Genomic DNA, 22,515 nt, shown 5'->3' with positions numbered 1-22,515 from the left:
TGAAGGGATTGTTGTGACCCAAAAAAGAACCTATAAAACACTAAAACAGATCTGGACAGACATGCATACCTATATTTAAACCTTTCCTTTTTAACATCCCCAAATATTGCAGTACTGGGAAGTTTTCTTTTGATCAAATGAAGCAAATAGTATTGAATGAATATCCATGGAAGTTTGTGGAGGCAGGTGTGCATGATAAAGGCAAGTAAAATACGTTTTGATTGTTCAGAAGTCTGTGGTTGTTTCAATACTGGAGCTGAAATAAATAACGTTCTAGGAAGAATGTGTTTAAAGATTTGTTTCTGTCTGGATTTTGATTTGGCGGCCTTTCTGAGTGACTCTATCCACTCTGCCATTCTAGTCTTGGCTGAGTCTGTGAAGTGATGAATGGGTCCAGCTCTGGCATTCAATCAATTTTGTCCTCACCTTGTTATGAGCATATTGACTTCTGCTCCATAGAGCCCGCTCAGGAGTGAGCGATGATGAGGAAGCTGAAAGATTCTTCAGGGGGTTTTGAGACATGGTGGAATTAACCATCCAGGGCCCCAGTCCTAACGTGGGCATGGAGACTCTAGGTCTTGTGTAGCAATATCAGAGCTGAAGCTACTTGTTGAATGACAGCAAGTTAATAAGCAGCAAGTTCGATAACTGATGAATCTTGAAATCCAAATCATTTTTCATTTGAAGGATTTGCTTCACCAGTGTGGGAGTATTCCCATTTATATCCCATGTAACTGAATAAAAAATGAGGAATGACGGTCAGAGAATACAGAGTGTACTTTCTGATGTTTTATAGGCTACTCCTTAGCAGATTAATCAATAAAAAAAATACATGTTAGGCTAATGGAAATGCATTTTATTTATAGTGCTGTATGCACCGTTAAAATCCTCCAAATTAAATTATGAAGGGGACACCTGTATTTTAACCTCTGTCAATGGAAATGGTACATCTCACGTGATAATTTCCTTTGTTTACTGTTTGATCATTTGAGAGATATTTTGACTTGTAATAAATATTCAGTAATTTGATTAAATGTTGTTTCAAAGAGGAGTTGATGAAACTTTTGAGATGGATCTGGGATTCTGGGGGTCTTTTTCTCTTTTTTTCCAATGTGAGATACCACCTTTTTTAATATTTGGCCAATATCATGACAAATAGTAATAAAACCAAACAAAATAAATACATTAAAAAAAACCCAGGCTCATGATATTCCACCAGGATGTGTGTTTGGATCCAGATTAAAATATAGACTTGGAGGAAGAAAATAAATATTGGGTCACAGTACAGTAATAAAGAAAGATAGAGACCTGGCTCTGCTGCCAATATGTGCCTTATATAATGAAAAATTCAAGTCATTCTAATGGATTTGATTTATCTGTGAAATATAAAAAGCTATATCTCGAGTTAAAAAAAGATCCGGATCGGCTAAAAGTCATATATTTGCTGAAAACTCATAAACAACTAATAATAAACACGAAATTACAAAAGAAGGTGGACTTGGTTTGGAGCTGATTTTTTCAAGGGAAAGTAAGATAATTGTTTAAATTCTGATTGTAAATTTGTTTTTACTCTGTTGCTCGTTAGATCCATACATTTTATCCAATCATACTTGTAAATCAGAAGCGATAAAGGACTGACGTGATTCTTCTGCTGAACGTTTTACAATAGATTGTAAATGAACTTTAAAAACCTGCTTCACCCCAAATGAATGAACTCTCTGATCCCTGCATGTATCCGCCATAGTGACGTCACGCGGCCGCAGGAGCGCACAGCGACAGGAAGCGCACCCAGGTTTGCGCCATATGGATGAATGTCCGTTCCAGACCTCTTGATCATGCCAAGACAGAAAGGGAAAAAAAAAATCGAAGTCCTGTACAAAGAAATGCGCCTGCTTGTCAGCTGCGCGCTAAAGAGTACCGTGTCCCTTTAAAGCCGTCTGACAAAAAGCCCATATGATCCCCGAGCTCCAATCACCAATTCCTCCTTCAAAACCAGCCTCTGCATTTTTGTCTGTCTGAATGCTACAGCAGCACAGGGGCAAAGGATTGAGGATAAGGCAACAACTAAAGCAATGTGACAAATCAACCGTCATTTTCATGGAGAGGGGGAAATCGTTGCGAAAGGAGTTATTCTGGGACTCCTTCGAGCCTCGAAGCGCTGGATCAAAATGGTGAGCTACAGAGGAGCGCTGCATTTATGTTTATTTTTTTTATTTTTTTTTTTGTCCCTGTTTGATCCCTTCCAAATGTGAGCTATTTAGCAGGCCGATCAAACTTGGTCCACTTTTACCTAATTACGCGTTTGGATCATTGGCTGTCACATGCGAATTTGGTGCCCGGTATCTTTTTGCGGTGGAGTTTGTAACTTGCCCTTATTGCACAAGTTGGAAATAGAAGCTGCTGAAAGAATGCGATGGCTACAATAGCTACATTGATGCAGAGAAGGAGTTAAATTCTTTCATATCAGGGCGCTTCTGCACAATGCTCAGGTCGCGACTGGTGCAAATGTAGACAGGATGTGTGACAACACACATCGATGAGGGTCAAGTTTGTTGGACTTTGACATCCATGCATGGATTGTATAGTTTCAGGCAGGAGTTGGTGTGTCTCTCTGTGCCTTCAGAACTTCACTTTAACTTGTGACAGCTTTTTTAAAAAAACATTTATTTAGTGTCCCAGAAACATAATTCCACATTAAATCCCATTATTGAAAGCATCTACTTTTGTGTGATAATGTGGAGTGTCATCTCACCGCATCAAAGTTGTGGGTTGGAATCCAGACCTCGGGCCTGGATGTGTGGAGTTGGCATGTTTCACCGGTGTGTGCGTGGACTCCCTCTCGGTGCTCCAGATTCCCTCCCACAGATCTAAAAACCCACATTGAACTTGAATTGTTGACTCAGGTGTAAATGTGAGTTGTTGTTGATCTGTTGTGTGTGTCTGCCCTGTGATGATCTGGTGACCTGTCCGGGGTCAATGAACATATCTTTCCCTCTGACATGTGACCCCTGCGAAGGATAAGCATGTCTAAAACAAATAAAAAAAAGATGGATGTGTTTAATGTGCGGCATCAGGTCAGGTCACTTCCTCACTCCTCTGAGTAATATATATTTAACTTTCACTTTAAACCACAGCCCTCAATGTTTTAATTTCACATCAGCAGACACGATGCCGGTTCTGTACAGACCGGCTAATAGAGTTGTGGGAATAGAGGCAGGCCGAGGCAGACAGGCCATTCTGTCTCCAGGGTCATTTTAGGATGCCTCATTAGGAAAGCATGTGGAGCTTGATGCAGTGGTGGAGTAATCCCAGTGCGCGTTCACATCTGGAGGCTTGGGTTAATATCTGGGTCAGGTCAGCAGGGTTAACCCCGGTGCTCGCTGGGTGGCTTCTGGTGGGAGCAAAAAGGGACGTGTTGGATATTGCTCTGTTTTTTTCTTTTCTGTTTCCTGTTAGCTTTTTTTTGTGCATGTTTTTACATGCAGCAGAAAGCTGAAAGAAAATAGTTTTATTGGTGAATGCATCAAAAATAGTTTTGAATGTTTTGGTGAACATGCCCCATGTGATGGCTGCAATTGCGCTGTTGACATTAAATCGGATTAGTCCCTAAAATTAGCCACTACCAAATTCACTTATTAATGATGCACCGGCCCAGAAGCCCAAAGACATGGGGGTCCTGTGTTGTACATTTAACCAGGTTCAAATTTATCACTGGAAAGTCAACCGAACAACAACAAAGTGAATAAAAGAGATCTGAAACAAATAAAAGGGGCACAAAATAAAGAAAAATAGAGAAAAATAAATAAAAACAGATATGAAATAGCTACAAATAAATAAAATGACTGCAAGGAGACACAAAATGACAACAATAAAACAACTTCAAATACTGTTAAAGTGACTACAGATAGATGCAAATTTCATGGAAAAGAGCCACCACAAAGAAACACAATGAATCCAAAGAGATACAAAATGAGGGAAAATAGATGCAAAAGAAAAATGAGTACGACCAGACACAAAATGAGTTGCAACCCAAACTCAAAGAGAGATAATGACAACAAACATTGTCACTTTCAGTCTGCTCTTTTTGTTCCTATGTAGGTGGAGCTCTTTTCATGTCTGTGGCCGGAGGCGACGCGTATGTTTTTTGTTTTTCTCGTAATTTTGCAAAAATATGAGTCAGCATCAGTTCATGCTGTTTATACTGTAAACGTTAGCTACATAATTATATTTCATTTCCGTGAGCATTGTCAGGTCCGGACTAGGTCCTCCTCTATCCTCGCAGGGCACTGCGAGTTTTACGTAACTGTCTATTCAGGGCATTCCTGCCCACCCTTGACTTTGAGGCTTCACTGTCTCTTGGTGCTGAGCAAGGAAACTGTCTTTAGTCCTTGTGACAAGTGTAGCCATTCCCAAGCCGGGGCAACAAACTCCAGCAGACATCTTTGGCCCCTGGTAGGAGGCCGCTCTCCGTGGAAACTCAGACTATACTGTAGGTGCTGCTAATTTATGCCCCTGAGATTAAGAACAGTGGACAAGGCTGTATCGAGCAAGGTCACACTCACTAGTGTTATGTAAGGTTTCTTTTGTTCCTAATGTTAAAATGGTTTCTTTGGGGTAAGCACAGTTATTATTACGTTTTGAATAAATTAACTTCTTTTAATGTTTCTCAGTGGTGTTTTCCAGCCTTGTTGTCTTTTTAGTTGTCCAATGTAACCCCTTATGGCACATTTTGAAAAGGCTGAGCTGCACTGGAAAAGAATGTGAACGCCTTTTTCTTTTAGAACAGGTTCTGTTAGTCTTCATTGTCAGACAAAAAAAAAAAGCCTGTTTTATGTGTTAATAATACACACATTATACTGTTATAGAAGAATGAGATGTGATTATCTGTGTTAAAACGTGTTCTGAAAAAGAACTTCATATCTGGTTCATTTCATCCACGCTGAAATCAAAGCAAGAGTAACACTTTCACTCAAACCAGCGTTCTACCTTAGTGGTGTTCGAGGCTACCAGACATGACAACGCCTGCTTATGGTAGATGGAGTTTTTTTCTTTAGTACTGGACAAAAATAATCTAGATTAAACTGGTTTCTCGACAATTCCAAAAATGTTGGACTATTCCTTTAAGCACAATTTCTCTTTCATCCATTGATTGGCTGCAGCTTTATAAAGCCAATGCTTCTCCTCTACCTCTTTTTTTCCTCTCTGTCCTCTCTGACCTTCTCATCAAACATGTCAACTGCCTACACACACACACACACACACACACACACACACACACACACACACACACACACACACACACACACACACACACACACACAGAGCAGAGAGGCAGAGAGATTCCTCTGATAAGAAGCTCTTTAGAGTCTTGTGTTTGCCTCTTCTCTCAACGTGTCATGCTTTGAAAAAGATAATGAAGATATCACAGTTTCATCCCGTCAAACAGCCCTCGGCTGTGTCTGTACCTGCTCCTCGCTCCTCATCACAACGATCTTTTGCCTCTAATAGAGGCATCTTTCACTCTGTGTGTCATGTTTGGACAAGATTCAGTCCCTTCTTTGTGTCCATGTCCATCTGAAGTTGACATTGTTTGCATTGCACTAATATATTTGTTTGCACAACCCTCTGCTCTTCATTGTGCCACAGGTATTTGGTATCGCATCTCTACATTTACAGATGAATGCGTGCACAGCGGGCAAGCGAGTGTGTTTGTTCATGCTGACCACATGCGTGTGCAGTCCTTGCCTGGGAACAGTGCGTTACGACTCCAGCAGAGCGTTGGTGTGTGAAGCGTTCGTTGTGGCGTGTGTGTGTGAGGAGATGCCAGCACCATGGGCCTCTCTCTTGGCCAGTCTTCCTGACTCAGCGCTTCCTCACCCAACTCACTGGCCCAGACAGAAACTTCCTGGCAGAGCTTCAGTGTGGATGCTCAAGCCTCGTCGCTGCCAACCCCCTACACCCTCCTCCAGGCAGCTCCTTTGATTATCCAACGCCCTGTCACAGTCGCCTCAAATCCGGGCGACAGCCAATTGATGTCTGCTCTCAGTGTCACTTCTGATTAGGCGACACACACACTGTTCCAGGCTGTACTAAAGTGACAGAACACACTGTTGTCAAGTTTGTTAAAGCGAAAGTTGGTAAAAAGACTTTGAAAATCATGCAACTGAAGCAATCCTGCTCACACTGTCAAATTGTAATGTACTGTATGTCTCCAGGATGCTGCTCATGCTGTTGTCATCCTTATTTTTGTTTGTGCATCCCAATTTCACACTCGGGTAAACACGTATCAGTTGTAGATTGGCTTGTCACCTGTGGTCGCATTAACATATAGATGGAAATGTTTTTAAATCTCATGGTGGAAGCTTGGTGGAGCTCCACCAGGACCGGGTCGGGCCTGAAGTCCACCCTGCCAGATTAGGATGGGGACAAACCCCACAGTGCAGGGGGGAGATTGGATGTCTGGGATTAGAACGGCACTGCTGATAATATTGTCTCTATTAATTGCAGCCAGCAGTGAATGCTGTGGTTGAAAAAGTTAAATGTTTTAATCGGCTGAGGGGAATAAAATAATGAGTAAAAGTAGTGGAAAGAGAAAACTGAATAACCAGCAGCACATTTGTAAAGTAATTATTAGCCTTTCGCTGTATCTGAAATCAGGTCTTACTCATAACAAATTCCCCAGTAATTTGGCATTTACTAACCTAAATCAGACTATTGAGTTAGTTATGAGTAAGTTATGAGTTGTATATTCTTGCAGTAACACTGCCTGTATAAAGTTCATACAGTGCAAAGCATTTATAGCCATAATTAATGTGAATACATCAATTAGTTGACTAATGGAGGTTCAGCATTGCTTTATGATAACTAATAAAGAGCCAGAGTGAATAAATGATGGATACTAATGTTACTCCGTATCTGCTGGATCTACAAGTGAAGAACTATTTATTAAGAACTTTTCCACTTATGTTTGGCGAGATGACAGCTTCTAGTGTTGCAGATCAACTAAGCAGGCAATTAAGAAACTTTTTTCCTTCAACATTAAAGGGTTTGCGAATACTTATTTTAATAATTGCATTGTTACTCAAACATGTGTGTATAACTGCAATCTAGTGGAACAAATGTGCCAATATCTCTCATGATGATTCATAGATTTAAGGGGTTAGGCTTTTCATCCATCTGCATCAAATGCCCCACTAATTTACTGGATTACATAATCCCATTTCCTAATATCAGAAGGTGCATCTATCAGCCTTAATACCATTGTTATCCAAATAAACAGTGTCATCCTGCTAAGTATTAAACGCCACTTTAAAGTGATAATGCCATGTGTGACCTCAGGAGTGAGCGTGTTGCTGCCGGCTGCTGCTGCTGCTGCTCTCCTCTTTAGTCACTGCACATTGATTTTTATTAGCATTTTTTATCGTGCTGCTGTAATGACCACCGCGGGGCTTGTTAAAAGTGAGACCTTGTCACTTGTGCTATTAGCGATCTGCCTCGTCGATGCAAGATCGTGTTTGATAACAAGATACTGTGAGTCCATGCACATTTGGATGCTCATTTTTCATCTCTTTGCACACATCAGCAGTCTCATCGCGTACGCCAGATTTCATTGCCTTTTGTTTACAGGCATGGGCGCAAATGCAAGATTATGATTCAGGTGTAATACACAGGTTTCAGGGTTGCAGAAGTGTGGGTGGATGTGCTGGTGTGATGGCTACTGCTTCTTTTACCTCAAGGTCAGTGCGGGGTCTTTGTGCTGATTGGATTTAAAGAGGAGAGATGGAGTGGAGACTGCAGAAAGGAGAAATCTTTCCCTAGAAGCGGATTAGAAGTCAAGGAGCCACTGGGCTCAGACATGCAGAGGGCCCCAGTCGCTCCTGAAAGGGCCCTCAGATTGAAAGTCACTGTTTTTTTGTGCGTCTTTGTTGTTATGTGAATCCTTGGGGGGATCCTTTTACATATTCATAGTGGTTTTGTGTGTCTGTGTGGTTATATAGCACTTCTTTTGTGGCCCTTTTGCATTATTGGGGGTCCCTTTATTTCCATCTTATATCTTTATGCAGTCACTTTATGTCTCTTTGTAGTGATTTTGCACCTGTTCGTGCTTGTTTTACATATTTGTAAATGCTTTGTGTATCATTGTGTCATGTTACAACTTACATCACATGTCTCAAGGCCCGGGGGCCAAATGTGGCCCACCATGTCATTTTATGTGGCCTGCGAGAGCAACAACATATTTTTTCTGTAACACTGTAATATTTGTAAGTTGAATAAGTAATAAATTCAGAGTAACTTTAAATTAAGGAGTAGTAACATTCATTTTACTTTACATTGAGTTACATTTGGTTACATTTATAAGTTACATCTGGCCCTTTGAGGACAGCCATTATGCTGAAGTGGCCCTCGGTGAAAATGAGTTTGACACCCCTGCCTTACATCATTTAGTAACACTATGGCTATTCTTCTTTTAACTCGCCTATAATGTATTTGAAATCAGTGATTTGCATCTCTGAACGTAATGTTGGCATTCACTCTATAAATGGAGGCTTTGGCCTAGTGGCCCCGTGAGACCCTGGGTCCCTGAGGCTTTACCCAGTATTCTCAGCAATCCATCCATGACTTGACACAAACTCCCAAAGCAGGGACACAATTTTGCTGAATACTTTGCATCCATGCCAGTCCTGCCCAGCCGGCATCCTTGGCCAGGAGATTAAGACACGCCACAACTCTCACCAGCAGGATGAGAGTTCACGTCTCTGGCTCAGCATCTCTCGGACTAAACCTGTTTGTCGTTTGGCGACAGCGGCGGGGAAGGTCTGGTGAGCACACAGAGGACACGGTGTCAGTCATTACCCTGATGACTTTGTAATGGCTGTCTGGTTGGCCTCCTCCAGAAATGACATGCCCTCATCCCGTTCCGTTTAGTTGTGTTTACGTGATGGCCGGACTCGCCGCTCTGACTCTCTATGTGGAGGGTTGGTAATCAGGACTGTCATGCTTTGTCCTCGTCTGCACTGCTGATGACTCAGGAATCAGTGTCTGTTAGCGAGTGGAGAGGAGACTGCTCCTTCTACCATCTCCAAGCCATTGAGGGGAGATAAGGCCTGACGTGGTGCCCTCTCTCCTTCCTCCCAGTTGAAGACACGTCCAGCTCTGTGCCAGGTCCCCCAGCAGGAGGCCTCATTGTGAGGAGAGATGCTGAATGGGCTGTTAGCTGTAGGTTGAAGTGTAGCTCGCACCTCCTGCTGGGCGAAAGAGGGTCCAGTGCATGAGCTTGAGGAGCTACTCTCTTCATGACAGTGGGTGGTCGGGTGATCTTTTTTGTTCTGAATGGTCATGTTCGCCCTGCATATGTTTGACATTTGCTGGTGGAATTTACAAGCTTGAAGGAGACAGAATTTAGATCAAGTGGAGAGAACTCCTTTACACAGAGCACTCTCAGTTATTGTAATGGTCTTGGAGAAAAAAGAAGCACTACTCTGTAGTCTGAATTTCAGCAACTTAAATGTGATTTTTGGCTTGCAGAAAAACAATAACCATGAAAATACTGTATATTCTCAGTTTATTTGAATGCAAGACATTTAAAAGCAATATAATCTTCACATTTAGAATCATTCAATTAATTTCATAGGAAAGTTTCAGCTATTTGTTTTCATCTGTAGCCAGAATGAGATTCACTGATTTTGTTCTTTGGGAAACATTGATAAAACAGAGAATTAATCAACAGATAATCACATAATGAAAATAAAAATCTTAAATTATCATACAAAATACTATCTGAGAGATAATAATAGTAATATTAATAATAAATAATAATAGATACTCTGTCTTGACCTTTGAGTTGGCAGTTTGATGAGACCTTACACCACATACTGTATGTCAAAGTCAAGGTCTGCGGGCGAGATCTGGTCCACGGCAAATTATTTATGGCCCGCCGGTTGGTTTTTAATTACTATTAGAACCAGCACGTAGGCCACATCGGTGTTTTACTATTTGAAAGCAGTGATTGTTAAGATTGTAGAGCAGCACAATAATTTTATTTATTTTATTTTTTTCTGCACAATAATGCATTATTATTGTGTATGCACAATATTATTATTGTTCAGAAGTAATGCAAGCACAATAATGTATTTTCAGTTTATAATGCATGCAATTTCATTTATGCATTTGTCTTGATATTAAGGAACATATTTTGTTTTTGAAGGACCTCTACTTTTTTGTTTCCCCTTCAAGTTACTGACAGAGCCATAACAAAATATTGCTTTATTTAATCATTAAATAATATACTTTCAATACGTTTTAAAAACATTGACCCAGTCCGGCCCTCGGCTTGTAGCAAATTAGTTTTTTTGGCCCTCCATGTTTTTGACTTTGACACCCTACATTATTTCTCTGTGTCTTTTGGGCTTGATTAAGTCATTAATTAGAATTTGCTCACTAATCTTGATGGTGTTTAATCCCCTCCTTTGGTCATGTGATAACATGTCGATCAATGTTAAGAGGTACAGTATCTCCATTTCAAAGACAACTGTGCAAACTCCTTCCACTAATGATTGCCTTGACATGAAAAACACCAAATCCCAATGTAGTAGGGGAGGTCTGGTTAATATTCATTCATTCATTCATTCATTACACTATTAAGGAGAATATTTATAATATAATTGAAAATTTAATGTGTGTTAAATAATCAAACTGATGTGTTCCACTGCTTGATGTGAGACCAAGCTACTCTAGAGTAAAGAAAAAAAACTTCCATAACTTGTGACTCGTGTTTTTAATACGGTCAAATCAAAATCCTTAATTGCAATACAGCAATATAATATAAAGTCACCTAATATAATTGAAGTATGATTTCTTATCATTCATTCATTCATCATAAATTCTGTATTTTTTGTTTCTCAAATCCAAAATTGACATTGTACAAAAAATTGTAATGTTTTGTATAAAATAAACAAGCCCTAAATAACAATATGTTGGTGTTTTTAGAGGAGCTCATTTTGAGCAATGCGCAGACAGAAAGAAAAGTTTAACCCCTGCAGTGCTGCCCCCCTCCCCACTGGGAGGCCCTCCTGTCTGAATACAGCCTGCTCTATTGATGTGTCCATGACTCTATGCTGTTCCCTGACATTGACCTAACTAATGGCTCAGTCTGTTCTCTGGCAGGTAGATCTAATTCCCTGTTCATATGACTGCTCTCAACACGGTGTGTGCGACACGCCAACGGAATAAGATCTTCAATGGATGAACTCTCAAAGATTGTTCAGATTTACTCAGGATCCTATCTAAGAATTATAGCTGCAGCCCTGACTGGTGGCCATTTTTACAGATAAGCCTCAACTACATTATAGGGAACAGACGAGGGAACTTTTAAAATGGCAGCTTGGTGGAGGTCACGGCTCACACTCAGTCTGTAGCTGTGACAGCGATGCAGACTTTACAGAGCTGTAAATCTACGTCGGCCGTCTAGTGCAAAGGTGTGTGAGAAAAAGGTCACTCTCAACGCTGAAAGTCAATTTAGAAAGAAGGATTTCATTCTCAGACTCGGCTCCATCTGGCTCAGGTCCAGGAGTCGGGCCGCTGCCAAGTGCAGGATTCACCAGTTACTCTTTGGCCAATCCTGGTCCAGCGTCATCCATCATAGCATTAACGAAACTGGATTAATGGTGGAGGAGGTTCAAAGTTTAAATCTTCATTCAAGCTTAGCATCGGAATGATCAGAATGATGTTCTTTAAATGCTCAGGTCTCTTCCCAGAATGCATCAGCCTTTCAAAGGTGGAGGGAACTGATTGGTGAAGCCATTAGACCTGTTCAAAAGTGTAATTTAGAATCAAAGTAAGCAAAGAAAAATGAACATCATACCTGTGAATTCTATCAGTTTATATTCGGGATGACCTGACAAGATCTACAATCACTTTTATGTCCGTTGCAGATAAGAATACCTGTACACACACATTTTTTCATGTCTCTATTAACAGAAGTGTTCACTTCCTAGAGCACAACTACAGCAAAGTAAATAACTAAAGCACATGATCGCTCCTCTGTGGAACAGGACGTCTGAGTTCGTCCACTTTATAACTTGTTGTGTTTATCAGACGAGTGTGAAAAGAACGTTCAGAGCTTTGATTGATGCTTGTTTAAATGACATCTGAAGTTGGGTGCATCAGAAATCCCCCCCCCCCGCTGCGTGTTTGTCACGGGTCAGGCTGGATATGAATAATGTATTGGGAGACATCTGACTGTGAGGTTGGTTAAAGGTGACGCTCCCTCTAATGACAGTAAACAAGCTCTCCTCCTGAAATTTCCAAGGAGGGAAGGGAAGGTGTGAAGGAGAGCGGTGGCAAAGAGAGATGACAGATAAAGATGGAGAGTGTTAGATATGTGGGGGGGTTTTAATTAAAGGTCCACACTCAGTTTTGTCTGGTGAGGGTATATGAGGAAATTTGTAAAGACTCCAGTTTTATTGCGTATTATGACAGACATGTCGCATCACCAGATTAAGAAGAAGCACTTTCATGCTGAGTAGGCAGTTTGCGTTTATGAATTCCATGTGTAATTTAGTTATAGTTTCCACAACATAAGCTCATTTTGGGATGCATTTATAGTAATTAAATTCTGAGGGATGAACAGCGGCTGCTTGATTGATAATTGACAGTTATGCCCCCCTTTAGTTATTGTTGCTAAGATCCATGTCTCCTTCATCTGTGGCTGGTTTAGCTACCACCAACAAAACCATGGCACTCAGACGCCCGTCCTCCCCTCATTATCCAGGCAGAAATGTAACACCATGCCCGAGAGATCTGGTGAAATCATTTGCTGTCTTACATGGAGAACATCATTATTTTGTATTTCAAATTACAAAGGCACATTTTTAGATCCCCGAGTGACTCGACAGACATTCTAATGAGATAGAAAAATAAGGCGGTTGCTCGGTTTAGTGTAAAGGTAAAATATCATGGGAAACACTTTGTATTGGACTTAAAGCCTTTTAAAATCATTGTTGATTCTTTTATTTCAACAGTATGCTGCTTACTTTTTGGGTTGTTTATATTCATCCAGTAGAATTTAATACATGGCTACTTTATCCTATTTGAAACCCAGAAGAAGATGCCGATCGTTGTTGATAAAGAAGCAAACTTCCAGTCTGCTACTCACATTTGATCTGATTAAGGCTGCAGCATTTTGCCCTTGGGCAATGTCTGTAGCTTTGCACATAGAAAGATAACCCTATCTCCACCCCTCTCTGTCTTCGAGTCGAATTTAGAAGCTCAGAACTATGAATAAATCTAAGACTCCATAATTGAATTCTTCAAACAGGCCAGATTTTCAAGGTTAGCCTAAAATGCAAAATCCATTTTCTAGCCTTAACAATGAAAAGTCATTTTCATTGACCTCGGTAAGAAAATATATCAGGCAGCAGAGACGCAAAATAAAGTCGTCTAATTTGTAGAACAATAAATACTTTTTGTTGTGTGATTCATTCTCATTTACTACAGAACTTTATATCAATACAAAAAATGGTTAACGGTATAATCTCCATTATTATATTGTTTGTCCCATCTCTCTTCTACTGAAAACTGAAGGATGCTTAAATGTAATTACAACTCAAAGTGATGACGTGCCCATCAACAAGTTTGCCAAAACCAGACATAGATTGTAATTGTACATTTAAAATTAGCCTTCAGGAACCGCCTCAATGATAAATTCCATTAATTGCTCGCAGGGTTAGTTAGTATTTATTTGGCATAGTTTCTCTAATTATTTTGCCCGACATGTTTTGTCTTGTGCATAATTCTCCTTCCTCAGGGACAGTGTAGTGAGTGGGAGTGTTGGTTAATGGGAGGGAGATGGCACTGAATGCTAATGCTTCCACCAGTGGGTCCTTGCAGACACCAGACACTGTTTGTGTTGTGTGTGTGTGTGTGTGTGTGTGCGCGTGCACGCATGTGTGTGTACACATTTTTTCTTTTCTTTGTGGGGGAGGCTTGATTGCACATCAAATATGCATGTGCGTGTGTGTCTGTGCGTGTGTGTGTGTGTGTGTGTGCTCTGTCCCCACTCACATCCCGTCTGGATCGAAACCCTGCCCTTCCTGTGCTAAAATAAACCCACCTTGGGAAGTGGAGAACCTTGCACAAAGCACTGAGTGCTACACCTCTTGATTTTTCCCTGACTCACATTGTGCAACATTCAGGAACATCTTATGTGTAGTTATGACATCGATTCCCTGAGTAATGAGTGTGTCGAGATTCAAATCAGTTTGAATTCAATGTGCCCAATAACCACAGCAGTTTCACCCTAAAATAGTTCTCACCCCTTCCTGGATTGGCTTTAATGCAGTGACCCACAGCTGCCTTTCCAATCCATTTTCAAACACTGGACCTTTTTACCCAGAGGTCACACAGACTGCAATGAAGATCGTTCTCTGTGCTGCCTGCGATCGGAAATATCATGCTGATGTTCTGCAAGTACAAGAGGCATGGAGTATATTTAAAACCATAAGATCAGCATCTGGTTTGACATTTAAGTCAAAGTCGAGCAGCACTGAAGGAAATGACACAGAACTTGATTGCTTTCCATGTTGCAAGGCAGCGGATCTCCAGCGAACAAGGAGCCTGTGAACCTCAAACTGTCTCCTCAATTCAAAGACATTTTTTGTTTTCCGAAAATTGCAACTAACTGCTTTTCAAATATTAAAGTTATTTATGTCAAAACCCCATCCATAACCCCAACGGCACCAAACTTACATCAGTTTGGTGGCGTTACTGTTCTCAGGGACTCAGGGACAGACCGGCTATCTTGGCTTGGATTTTCTATCTTTTAATTCCCTTTAAAGAGAAGATTTCTGTCCAAAAGAGGTTTCATGAAACGTGTCTCACACCTTTCTTCCTCTTCTCTTTGTCTCTCCCACCAGCTCATAGTGGAGAAGACCACAGACTTCCCCTCTGCTGAGTTCTCTCTGGTGGAGGATGTGGCTCTGCACTTCACTTGTTTGATGGACAGGCTGAACGAGCAGCGCCTGTTCCAGCCTAAACTTTGTGACGTCGATATCGTTCTGGTGCGTCAGCACAGCACCTTCCCGGCCCACAAGGGTGTGCTGGCGGCCTACAGCCCTTTCTTCCATTCTCTTTTCACCCAAAGCAAACAGCTACGGCGGGTTGACCTGTCGCTGGATGCCCTGACCTCGCAGGGCCTGCAGCAGATCCTCAACTTCATTTACACCTCCAAACTGTTGGTGAGCGGCCGCACTGTCCGCGACGTGCTCAACGCCGCCACCCTGCTTCAGATGAGTGAAATCGCGGCTTCCTGTCGCGACCTCATCAGCAGCCACTCGCTGAAAACCACCTGCGTAGATATGGCCAAACAGGAAGGTCCGAGCAGTGGTGACCCAGCCGCTGTAGAGACGCCCCCCAGCCAGCTGTACCTGGAGATCAAACAGGAGTCAGAACTAGGAAGGGGGTACAAGAGAGACGGCAGCAGCCCGTTCTCCATTAGAGTGGAGGAGGCGGGCAGAACGGCGTCCCAGCAGAAGCAATATTACCAAAAGGAGGACGGGTCTGTGGGCGACGCTAACGCAGGTGTGGCCGCTTTGTGCAATGATGGGAGAAATGGAGAAGAAAGCAAGAACGCCGACGGCCACACCTTCAACAGAGACCAGATCATTGTTGAAGTCAACCTCAACAACCAAACCCTCAACGTGTCAAAGGGATCAGAAGGTAAATCGGCGACCGCCGCAGAGATAGCTACCATCTTTAGCCGTTGCCATGACGACGAGAGGGATTCAGATGACGATGAGGAGAATGGGGCCGAGAATGATGACACAGTCGGAGAAGACGACGACGACGACTTTAGGAGGCGGGGCATGCTGGGGCAGAGCAGTGAGGAGGAAGAGGACGAGGAAGATGAGGAAGAGGAAGAGAACACCTTAAACATTCCAGGTTTGGAGCAGCCCACCATGATGGATCGTCCACGTCGGGGCACCAGAGCCTTTACCCTGGCGGGATCCACGGCGTCCCTGCGGCAGACGCTCACTGAGGCCACACTCGCCAACCAACGGCAGGGCGGGAAGAGGAGTCAGGACGCCGACGGCCCGGGACAGAAGGTGAGGCTGGAAGAGAAGCAACATTTCCCGTGTAAGAAATGCCCTCGCATCTTCAACAACCGGTGGTACCTGGAGAAACACATGAACGTCACTCACAACCGCATGCAGATCTGCAACAACTGTGGGAAACGCTTCCTGCTGGAGAGCGAGCTGCTGCTGCATCAGCAGACTGACTGTGAGAAGAGCATCCAGGTACGAGTCCAACGCAACATCTGCCTCACATTATTCTTACTTTATTCCTCCCCTCCAGCGTTTAGTGGTAGTATTTATTTTGTAATGAATTGATGTGATCAGATTTTAAAACTCTCATTTTCAGTTCAACTTTAAAATTATGCTGTTGACCTAAAAGTGTGTCCACATATGAGAGCGTGAGTTTCATTTAGCTCCTAATCAGGTAAAGCAAAGTTCTAATTATGTAAATAAGTTAAAATTGATCAGTCCATAAACCAGTCAGCTGGAAGTTTGTACAAATAATTATACGTCTCAGTAACTTCAATATTACCCACCGTTAAACTCCTGCTGTGATCATTGGCTGCTCTGCACCACTGGTTCTATTTCTTTATTTTTTGGTACAGTACATGCTTAAGTACCTGTGTAATCTCACACTCCTAGATTGCATTTATAGAGCCTGTTCCAAATAATGATTTTACTTAAAATTTTAAACTCAAAATAGGCCTGTTATGTATTTTGTCCCATTTTTCAAGTGCGTGACATGTGGCAAGGCCTTCAAAAAGCTGTGGTCGTTACACGAGCATAACAAGATCGTCCACGGCTACGCCGAGAAGAAGTTCTCCTGTGAGATCTGTGAGAAGAAGTTTTACACCATGGCTCATGTCAGGAAGCACATGGTTGGTGAGTGACTGCGAGATCAACGATAGAATACCAGTCTCATTCCCTGTGTTCATCTTTTTTAGTCTTCTAGTGGTTAATGGTGTTTATATAAATGACCTCATTTCACTGAGTTCTGCTTGTCCTTCCTTCATTAGGATATGAACAGAAAACCTCTGACTTATTTAATAAACGAGACGCATCCATCCTTTCTACGCTATATCAGTCTGACAGTCTGCTTATTTGTCATCCTGCTATTTGATCAAGTGAAGCTCAATGTAGAATCCTATTAAGGAGTCTTGTCTTGTGTGTATGTGTGTGTGCGTGCGTGCTTGTGCGTGTGTTTGCAGCCCATACCAAGGACATGCCGTTTACCTGTGAGACATGTGGCAAGTCGTTCAAGCGCAGCATGTCCCTGAAAGTTCACTCCCTGCAGCACTCAGGAGAGAAACCCTTCAAGTGTGAGGTTTGAGCTTCTTTTATAGACTTCTTCGTGTTCTGCTGCTGCTTCCCTCCACTCCGCACACAAAGAGTTTTATTCCATCTGAAATTCCTACTCTTGAAAATCTGTGGTTTCTTTTTTCCTATTGGTGTCTGTCAAAGAGACAGATTTTACCAAAATGGGGAAATATTCCTTGTTTTGATGTAATCAAAATGTGTTAGGATTAAATAATGTTATTAATCAATAACATACATATAAGTTAACAATATTAATAAATTAATAATAAATAAAACTATTGATGCTAATCTTTGATAGTGAAGACATTTTAATTATAATCCATATTTCCGCAAATACCAGTATAATTAGATCAGTTTAAGTACCAGTATTCATATTTTACCAAACTGTAAAATGTGTTAAAAAAATTTACCTCACAAAAATTTTCTGATTTTTGTCATTGAATTTATCGCAAAGTTGTCTTTTTTATCCGGAGATTTTCATGTAATTGTCAGGAGACACTCTTTTGAGCTGCATGTTCCCAATAGTTCACACTTCACTCTGTGCCCTTTCAGAACTGCAGCGAGCGCTTCCAGTACAAATACCAGCTGCGCTCCCACATGAGCATCCACATCGGACACAAGCAGTTCATGTGCCAGTGGTGCGGAAAGGACTTCAACATGAAGCAGTACTTTGATGAACACATGAAGACGCACACTGGTAAGTCGTGGTGTTTCCTTCAAGGGTGTGATCCTCGCCGGGTGTGTCCTTAAGAAATGAGTGCGTTAATTTCACCATGCAGCTTTTTTAAGGCCAATAATTCAAAACATGATTAATTAATTGTTTCAATCACGTTTTCTAGCTTGCACTCTTCTCCTCCCCTACATTTGCTTCTTCATGTTTGTTTACATTGATTCTATGTCGTCACTGTTACCGGTACCGTGTGTTCACACGTTTCTTACACAATTACCCATTCATAGAAACATTACTCAACTGTGCAAAGTTAAATATTATGATTTCCAGCAGACAGGCAGCAAACTTGGCATTTCTTTGGGGCTGCGTTTCTGGCTCCGTGAAATATTCTTTCTACTTTTAGCTATTGCCAACTTTTAATACACATTAACGCTCCATGATATTAACTGATTAGGTGTTAATGTGTCACTTATTGTTAGGAAGGTAGCAGCTAGTGGTTTTTGAGATCATGCTTGATTGAGCCAAGTCTGGTTTTACAAGATCAACTGTGATCTAAAAGACACTGAACTGAACCAAACTGCGGAATGGGATTTTTCACTATGTGGCCCCCACTTTGATGCAATAATGTGAAAATATTGATTTTAGATGCTTCAAATCTGATGCCTAATGTTTAAAGTATGGAGAAAGTGTGTTTTTCCAGCTCTCCGTGTCCCTCTTTGTGCAGGAGAGAAGCCCTACATTTGTGAGATCTGCGGTAAGAGCTTCACGAGCCGCCCGAACATGAAGCGCCACCGTCGCACCCACACCGGGGAGAAGCCCTACCCCTGTGAGGTGTGTGGTCAGCGCTTCCGCTTCTCCAACATGCTCAAGGCACACCGGGAAAAATGCTTCCACGTAAGCGCCCCCGTCGGCCTGGACCAGCCTCTGGCCTCGCCCGCCGTGGACTCTTCCGGCCAGGTGCAGCTGGGGGCGGCGGTCCCCGCCACCACAGCGAGCACGCACGCTGCTGCCTCTAGCCCACACCCCCTCCATGGAACGCAGCTGTCTCTCCCCTTGCTGCACTCGATGGGGGGGCTGCTTCCCACCCCTCATTTACCTCCACCACCTCCCCTGTTCTCTGCCGGTAGGATGAACTCCACCAACTAACCAGTCTGTGTAGCATTGAAAGCACTTTTGTTACTTTAAGTTTTGTCTTTCTTATAGCTTTTAAGGGGACTCCTGCAACAGAGGGAGGGGTGATGCACCTCTGTGACATTTACACTGAGGCGGAAAAATGACTAAAGGCTGTATGCCTAAACACACATTCAGCTACAACAATGAGAAATAGTTATTTTTTACTAGATAACCTCATAGTCCAGCAGGACATGTTGTCTCCGTGCTTTTCCTCATGACTTTCACATCTCTGTTCTTGTTCGATTCGGGATTTTCCACTATGACTCAACTCTCTCCAGAGCTTTGCACAATACATTAATTGTAGCATCTTTTACAAAGTGCGAGGAAAGAGTTTCGGAAACTTTGACTTATTCTAAGCATGTCATGAGTTGAGTGAGAACCACACTATGATAGGAAGAAAGACAAAAGTATTTTTGGTTGTTTTCTGCCAAGATGTAGCGAGTGGTCCGACCCAGCAATAACCAAATGTTGATTTTCTTCGAACATAAACGTGTATATGGCAATCGCCGTTAACCAAATCCTGTTAGCTAACCCACTATAGTTAAAAATGTTATACAGCATTTATAATCTATCCTGCACCTTACATTTAACTGTAGTGATATTTAAATGTATTCCTTATGGTCTTCTTTTTTTTCTTTTTTTTTTACAATGGTGGTCGTGTGTAATATGTGACATGTTACATTGGTTTGTCGGGATGTGAGAGAAGTTGTGAAGCGTGGCGAGTCAGTCGTGCAATGTAGTGTTTGTTGTTTGTAACAGTGTGTGTGAGAACGAAGCAAAGATGGAACACGATGATCTTAATATCCGTGTTAAAGCTAATTAACGTTTGAGCTTCCCCGAGTCAGGAGATGGAGTAATTTGTTGACTCTCATTCTTTGCTTACATTAAGCAGCCTCTCCTGTAGATCCGGCTTTGAGAGATATTGCACTTTCCTGTGACTTGTTAGTAAAACCCAATGTACTCAGTACTCAACAATGTATATGTAGGTTTAAAATCAAATGTTAATGTAACTTACAGCTGATGTCCCGACTGAACCCAACCTATGTGATAAGTTAAGATATTCACAGAAATATGCTTATGTAGCTCATTTATGTGTGCACATTTCATCATGATGTAAATTGTGAAATGATTATTGCAATTTATTCCAATGCCAAAATTTCTCATAGAGCACTGACAGTGATTGCATTTGGCACAACAGAGCACATCATTAAAAGGGCTCTTTATAATTCGCTGTTCATTTTTTTAATAACAGTGATTTGTAGAATCTGATCAAGTTAGAAACATAAAATTTGCTCCTTGTGCACCTTTGACTATTTGTCTTAAATCTACTGCTGTAGAAAATGTCATATGATCAAGTCTGTCAGTAAAAAGTGCTTCTTTCTAAAGAATAGCGTGACATTTTGCAAGATACACTTATTTACATCGTTCGAGAGATAAATGAGAAGACTGATTTCAATCTTATGTCTGTAGGATGATTACGGAGCTGCAGCCAGCTTCTTCTTACTAGTTTAGTAGAAATGCTTGAAACAGTGGTAACGTAAATGAAAACTGTATACAGTTGTAAGAACATCCATCTATTTTACTGGGGTTTATAACTTTTTTAAGTTAATTAGCTCAAATTAGTACGAAGACTGAAAACATGGAAATAGCTAGACTGGATTTGTTAAAATCTTTTCAAAGATTGATAAATCTAAAGCTCATAAATTAGCTTTGTCTCTGTCAATTCTTTATTCTAAGCAATGTTAATTCCCTGGTAGCTTCATCTTAATATTTATTGCACGGATACAAAAGTTGTATCAGTCTTCTTATTTATGTCTGTGAAATAGAAGTAAAGAATCATACTTACCAAAATGTCTGTATTCTTTTAGATCCAATATTTCAATCAATAATTTATCCCAAAAGAGACCGTGCACTATTGATGCACTCCCGCTCACTTTAGTCTCCCCCTATTGTAGCATTAATGTGTAAATACTGTTGAGATGTGTTGCTTCCTTGTGATTAATTCCTCATGTTTACATTTGGCGAGTCCGTTGAATGTGCCCCCACATGTGTCTTTGCTGGTACTAGCGATAAGCTTTTGTAAATGCTGTTCATTGTTTTATTTAAAGACGGATTTGAGCACCTTAGTGTCGTCTTATGTCTGAGCTCACCCCAGTTACATCATGTATACTCCTTAAGCTGCCATTGTTAAACGCTTAGGACCGCATCAGATGTAATTTCATCACGGTACCTTTACTTTTTTCTTCTTGTGTCTGATATGTTTTGTACTTTGTTTTGCTGCTTTTTGTACAGGGTCCAGTTTGAGACTGCCCTTTAAATGAGAAGTTTAGAAATTATTGAATATATTCTGGCTGTGATAAACCAGTTTAGCCTTACTTTCTTACTTACAATTGAGCTCTAGGGTTAGAAATGAAAAGTTTGATGAGGTAACTGCTAACTGACCTCATTTAAGGTTTAATCTGGTTCTTGATTCTCCTGATTGTTGAAAGAGAGACCTAAAAACAACCCGTTTTGTCACAGAAGGGCAATTTCTGTCTTTTAACAAGTTAATAAATGCACTCTATTAGCAATCTTACACCATACAAAAAGAAAATACTCCCTTAAGAGTATAATTGAAATATTACAAGTATTTTCCCGACTCTTGGTTTCGAGAGGCATTAGCCCACGAGACAATTCCTCAAACTGTGGTTGTAGTTGTTGTATTTGCCTTGAGGTATACCTGGAGGGATTTGAATGTTTCTGTGCTATAGAGATGATCGATGAATTGATGCTTAAGGGAGGCAGTTTGGAGTTTTACTATACTTATTAAGCACTTTGCATTGATTGCCACAATGGCCTGTAATGGGCATCATGTTTGATGACATGTTTTATTTTTAAATGTTCCAGGATGACAAACATAGGTGCTCATGAATGACTAAGAAAACCTATGAATCAGTCCGTTTCTTTTACATTGTTTGTTCGACTTTAATTTGGGTCTGTGGTTAGTAAGTTGTGGGTAGTGCCTGGTTCTAGTTACTTTGATTTTAACACTAAAGTAATGAACAGACATTATTCTTATGTCCTCAATTAAAGTTAATATGCGAGCTATATTTTATGCCATGGGAGAATATACGGAGGGTGCCAGTTGCCAAATTGAGTAATGAAAAGGATGTTAATTATTGTGAGCACTTTATACTTAAGATAGCGTTGGTTAAAGTCAAATACTGTAGAAATTATTTACTGCCATTGGTTGTGCGGGGTTTGTTCGTTCTGGCATAAAATTATAGGGATTATAGGAAAATACAA

General features: G+C 41.2%; 1 protein-coding gene across 1 annotated transcript; it reads left to right on the top strand.

The window, feature by feature from the left end:
* Window positions 1-2,027: 2,027 nt before the first annotated feature.
* Window positions 2,028-21,356, top strand: zbtb47b (zinc finger and BTB domain containing 47b). Its single transcript, XM_068343553.1, has 6 exons — window positions 2,028-2,171; window positions 14,913-16,292; window positions 16,805-16,952; window positions 17,279-17,394; window positions 17,940-18,084; window positions 18,782-21,356. Exons 1-6 carry the CDS (start codon window positions 2,169-2,171, stop codon window positions 19,201-19,203), a joined length of 2,214 nt encoding a protein of 737 aa, XP_068199654.1. The 5' UTR covers window positions 2,028-2,168; the 3' UTR covers window positions 19,204-21,356.
* The last annotated feature ends 1,159 nt before the right edge of the window (window positions 21,357-22,515 follow it).

Source organism: Antennarius striatus, chromosome 20 (assembly GCF_040054535.1).
Source record: "Antennarius striatus isolate MH-2024 chromosome 20, ASM4005453v1, whole genome shotgun sequence".
Lineage (NCBI taxonomy): Eukaryota > Metazoa > Chordata > Actinopteri > Lophiiformes > Antennariidae > Antennarius > Antennarius striatus.
The sequence above is the reverse complement of the archived record's forward strand: the minus strand, read 5'-3'. Positions and strand labels throughout refer to the sequence as shown.

Coding starts and splice junctions, on each gene's coding strand:
- zbtb47b (XM_068343553.1), top strand. Junction 16,953..17,278: donor TGTCAGGAAGCACATGGTTG/GTGAGTGACTGC, acceptor GTGTGTTTGCAG/CCCATACCAAGGACATGCCG. Junction 18,085..18,781: donor ACACATGAAGACGCACACTG/GTAAGTCGTGGT, acceptor CTCTTTGTGCAG/GAGAGAAGCCCTACATTTGT.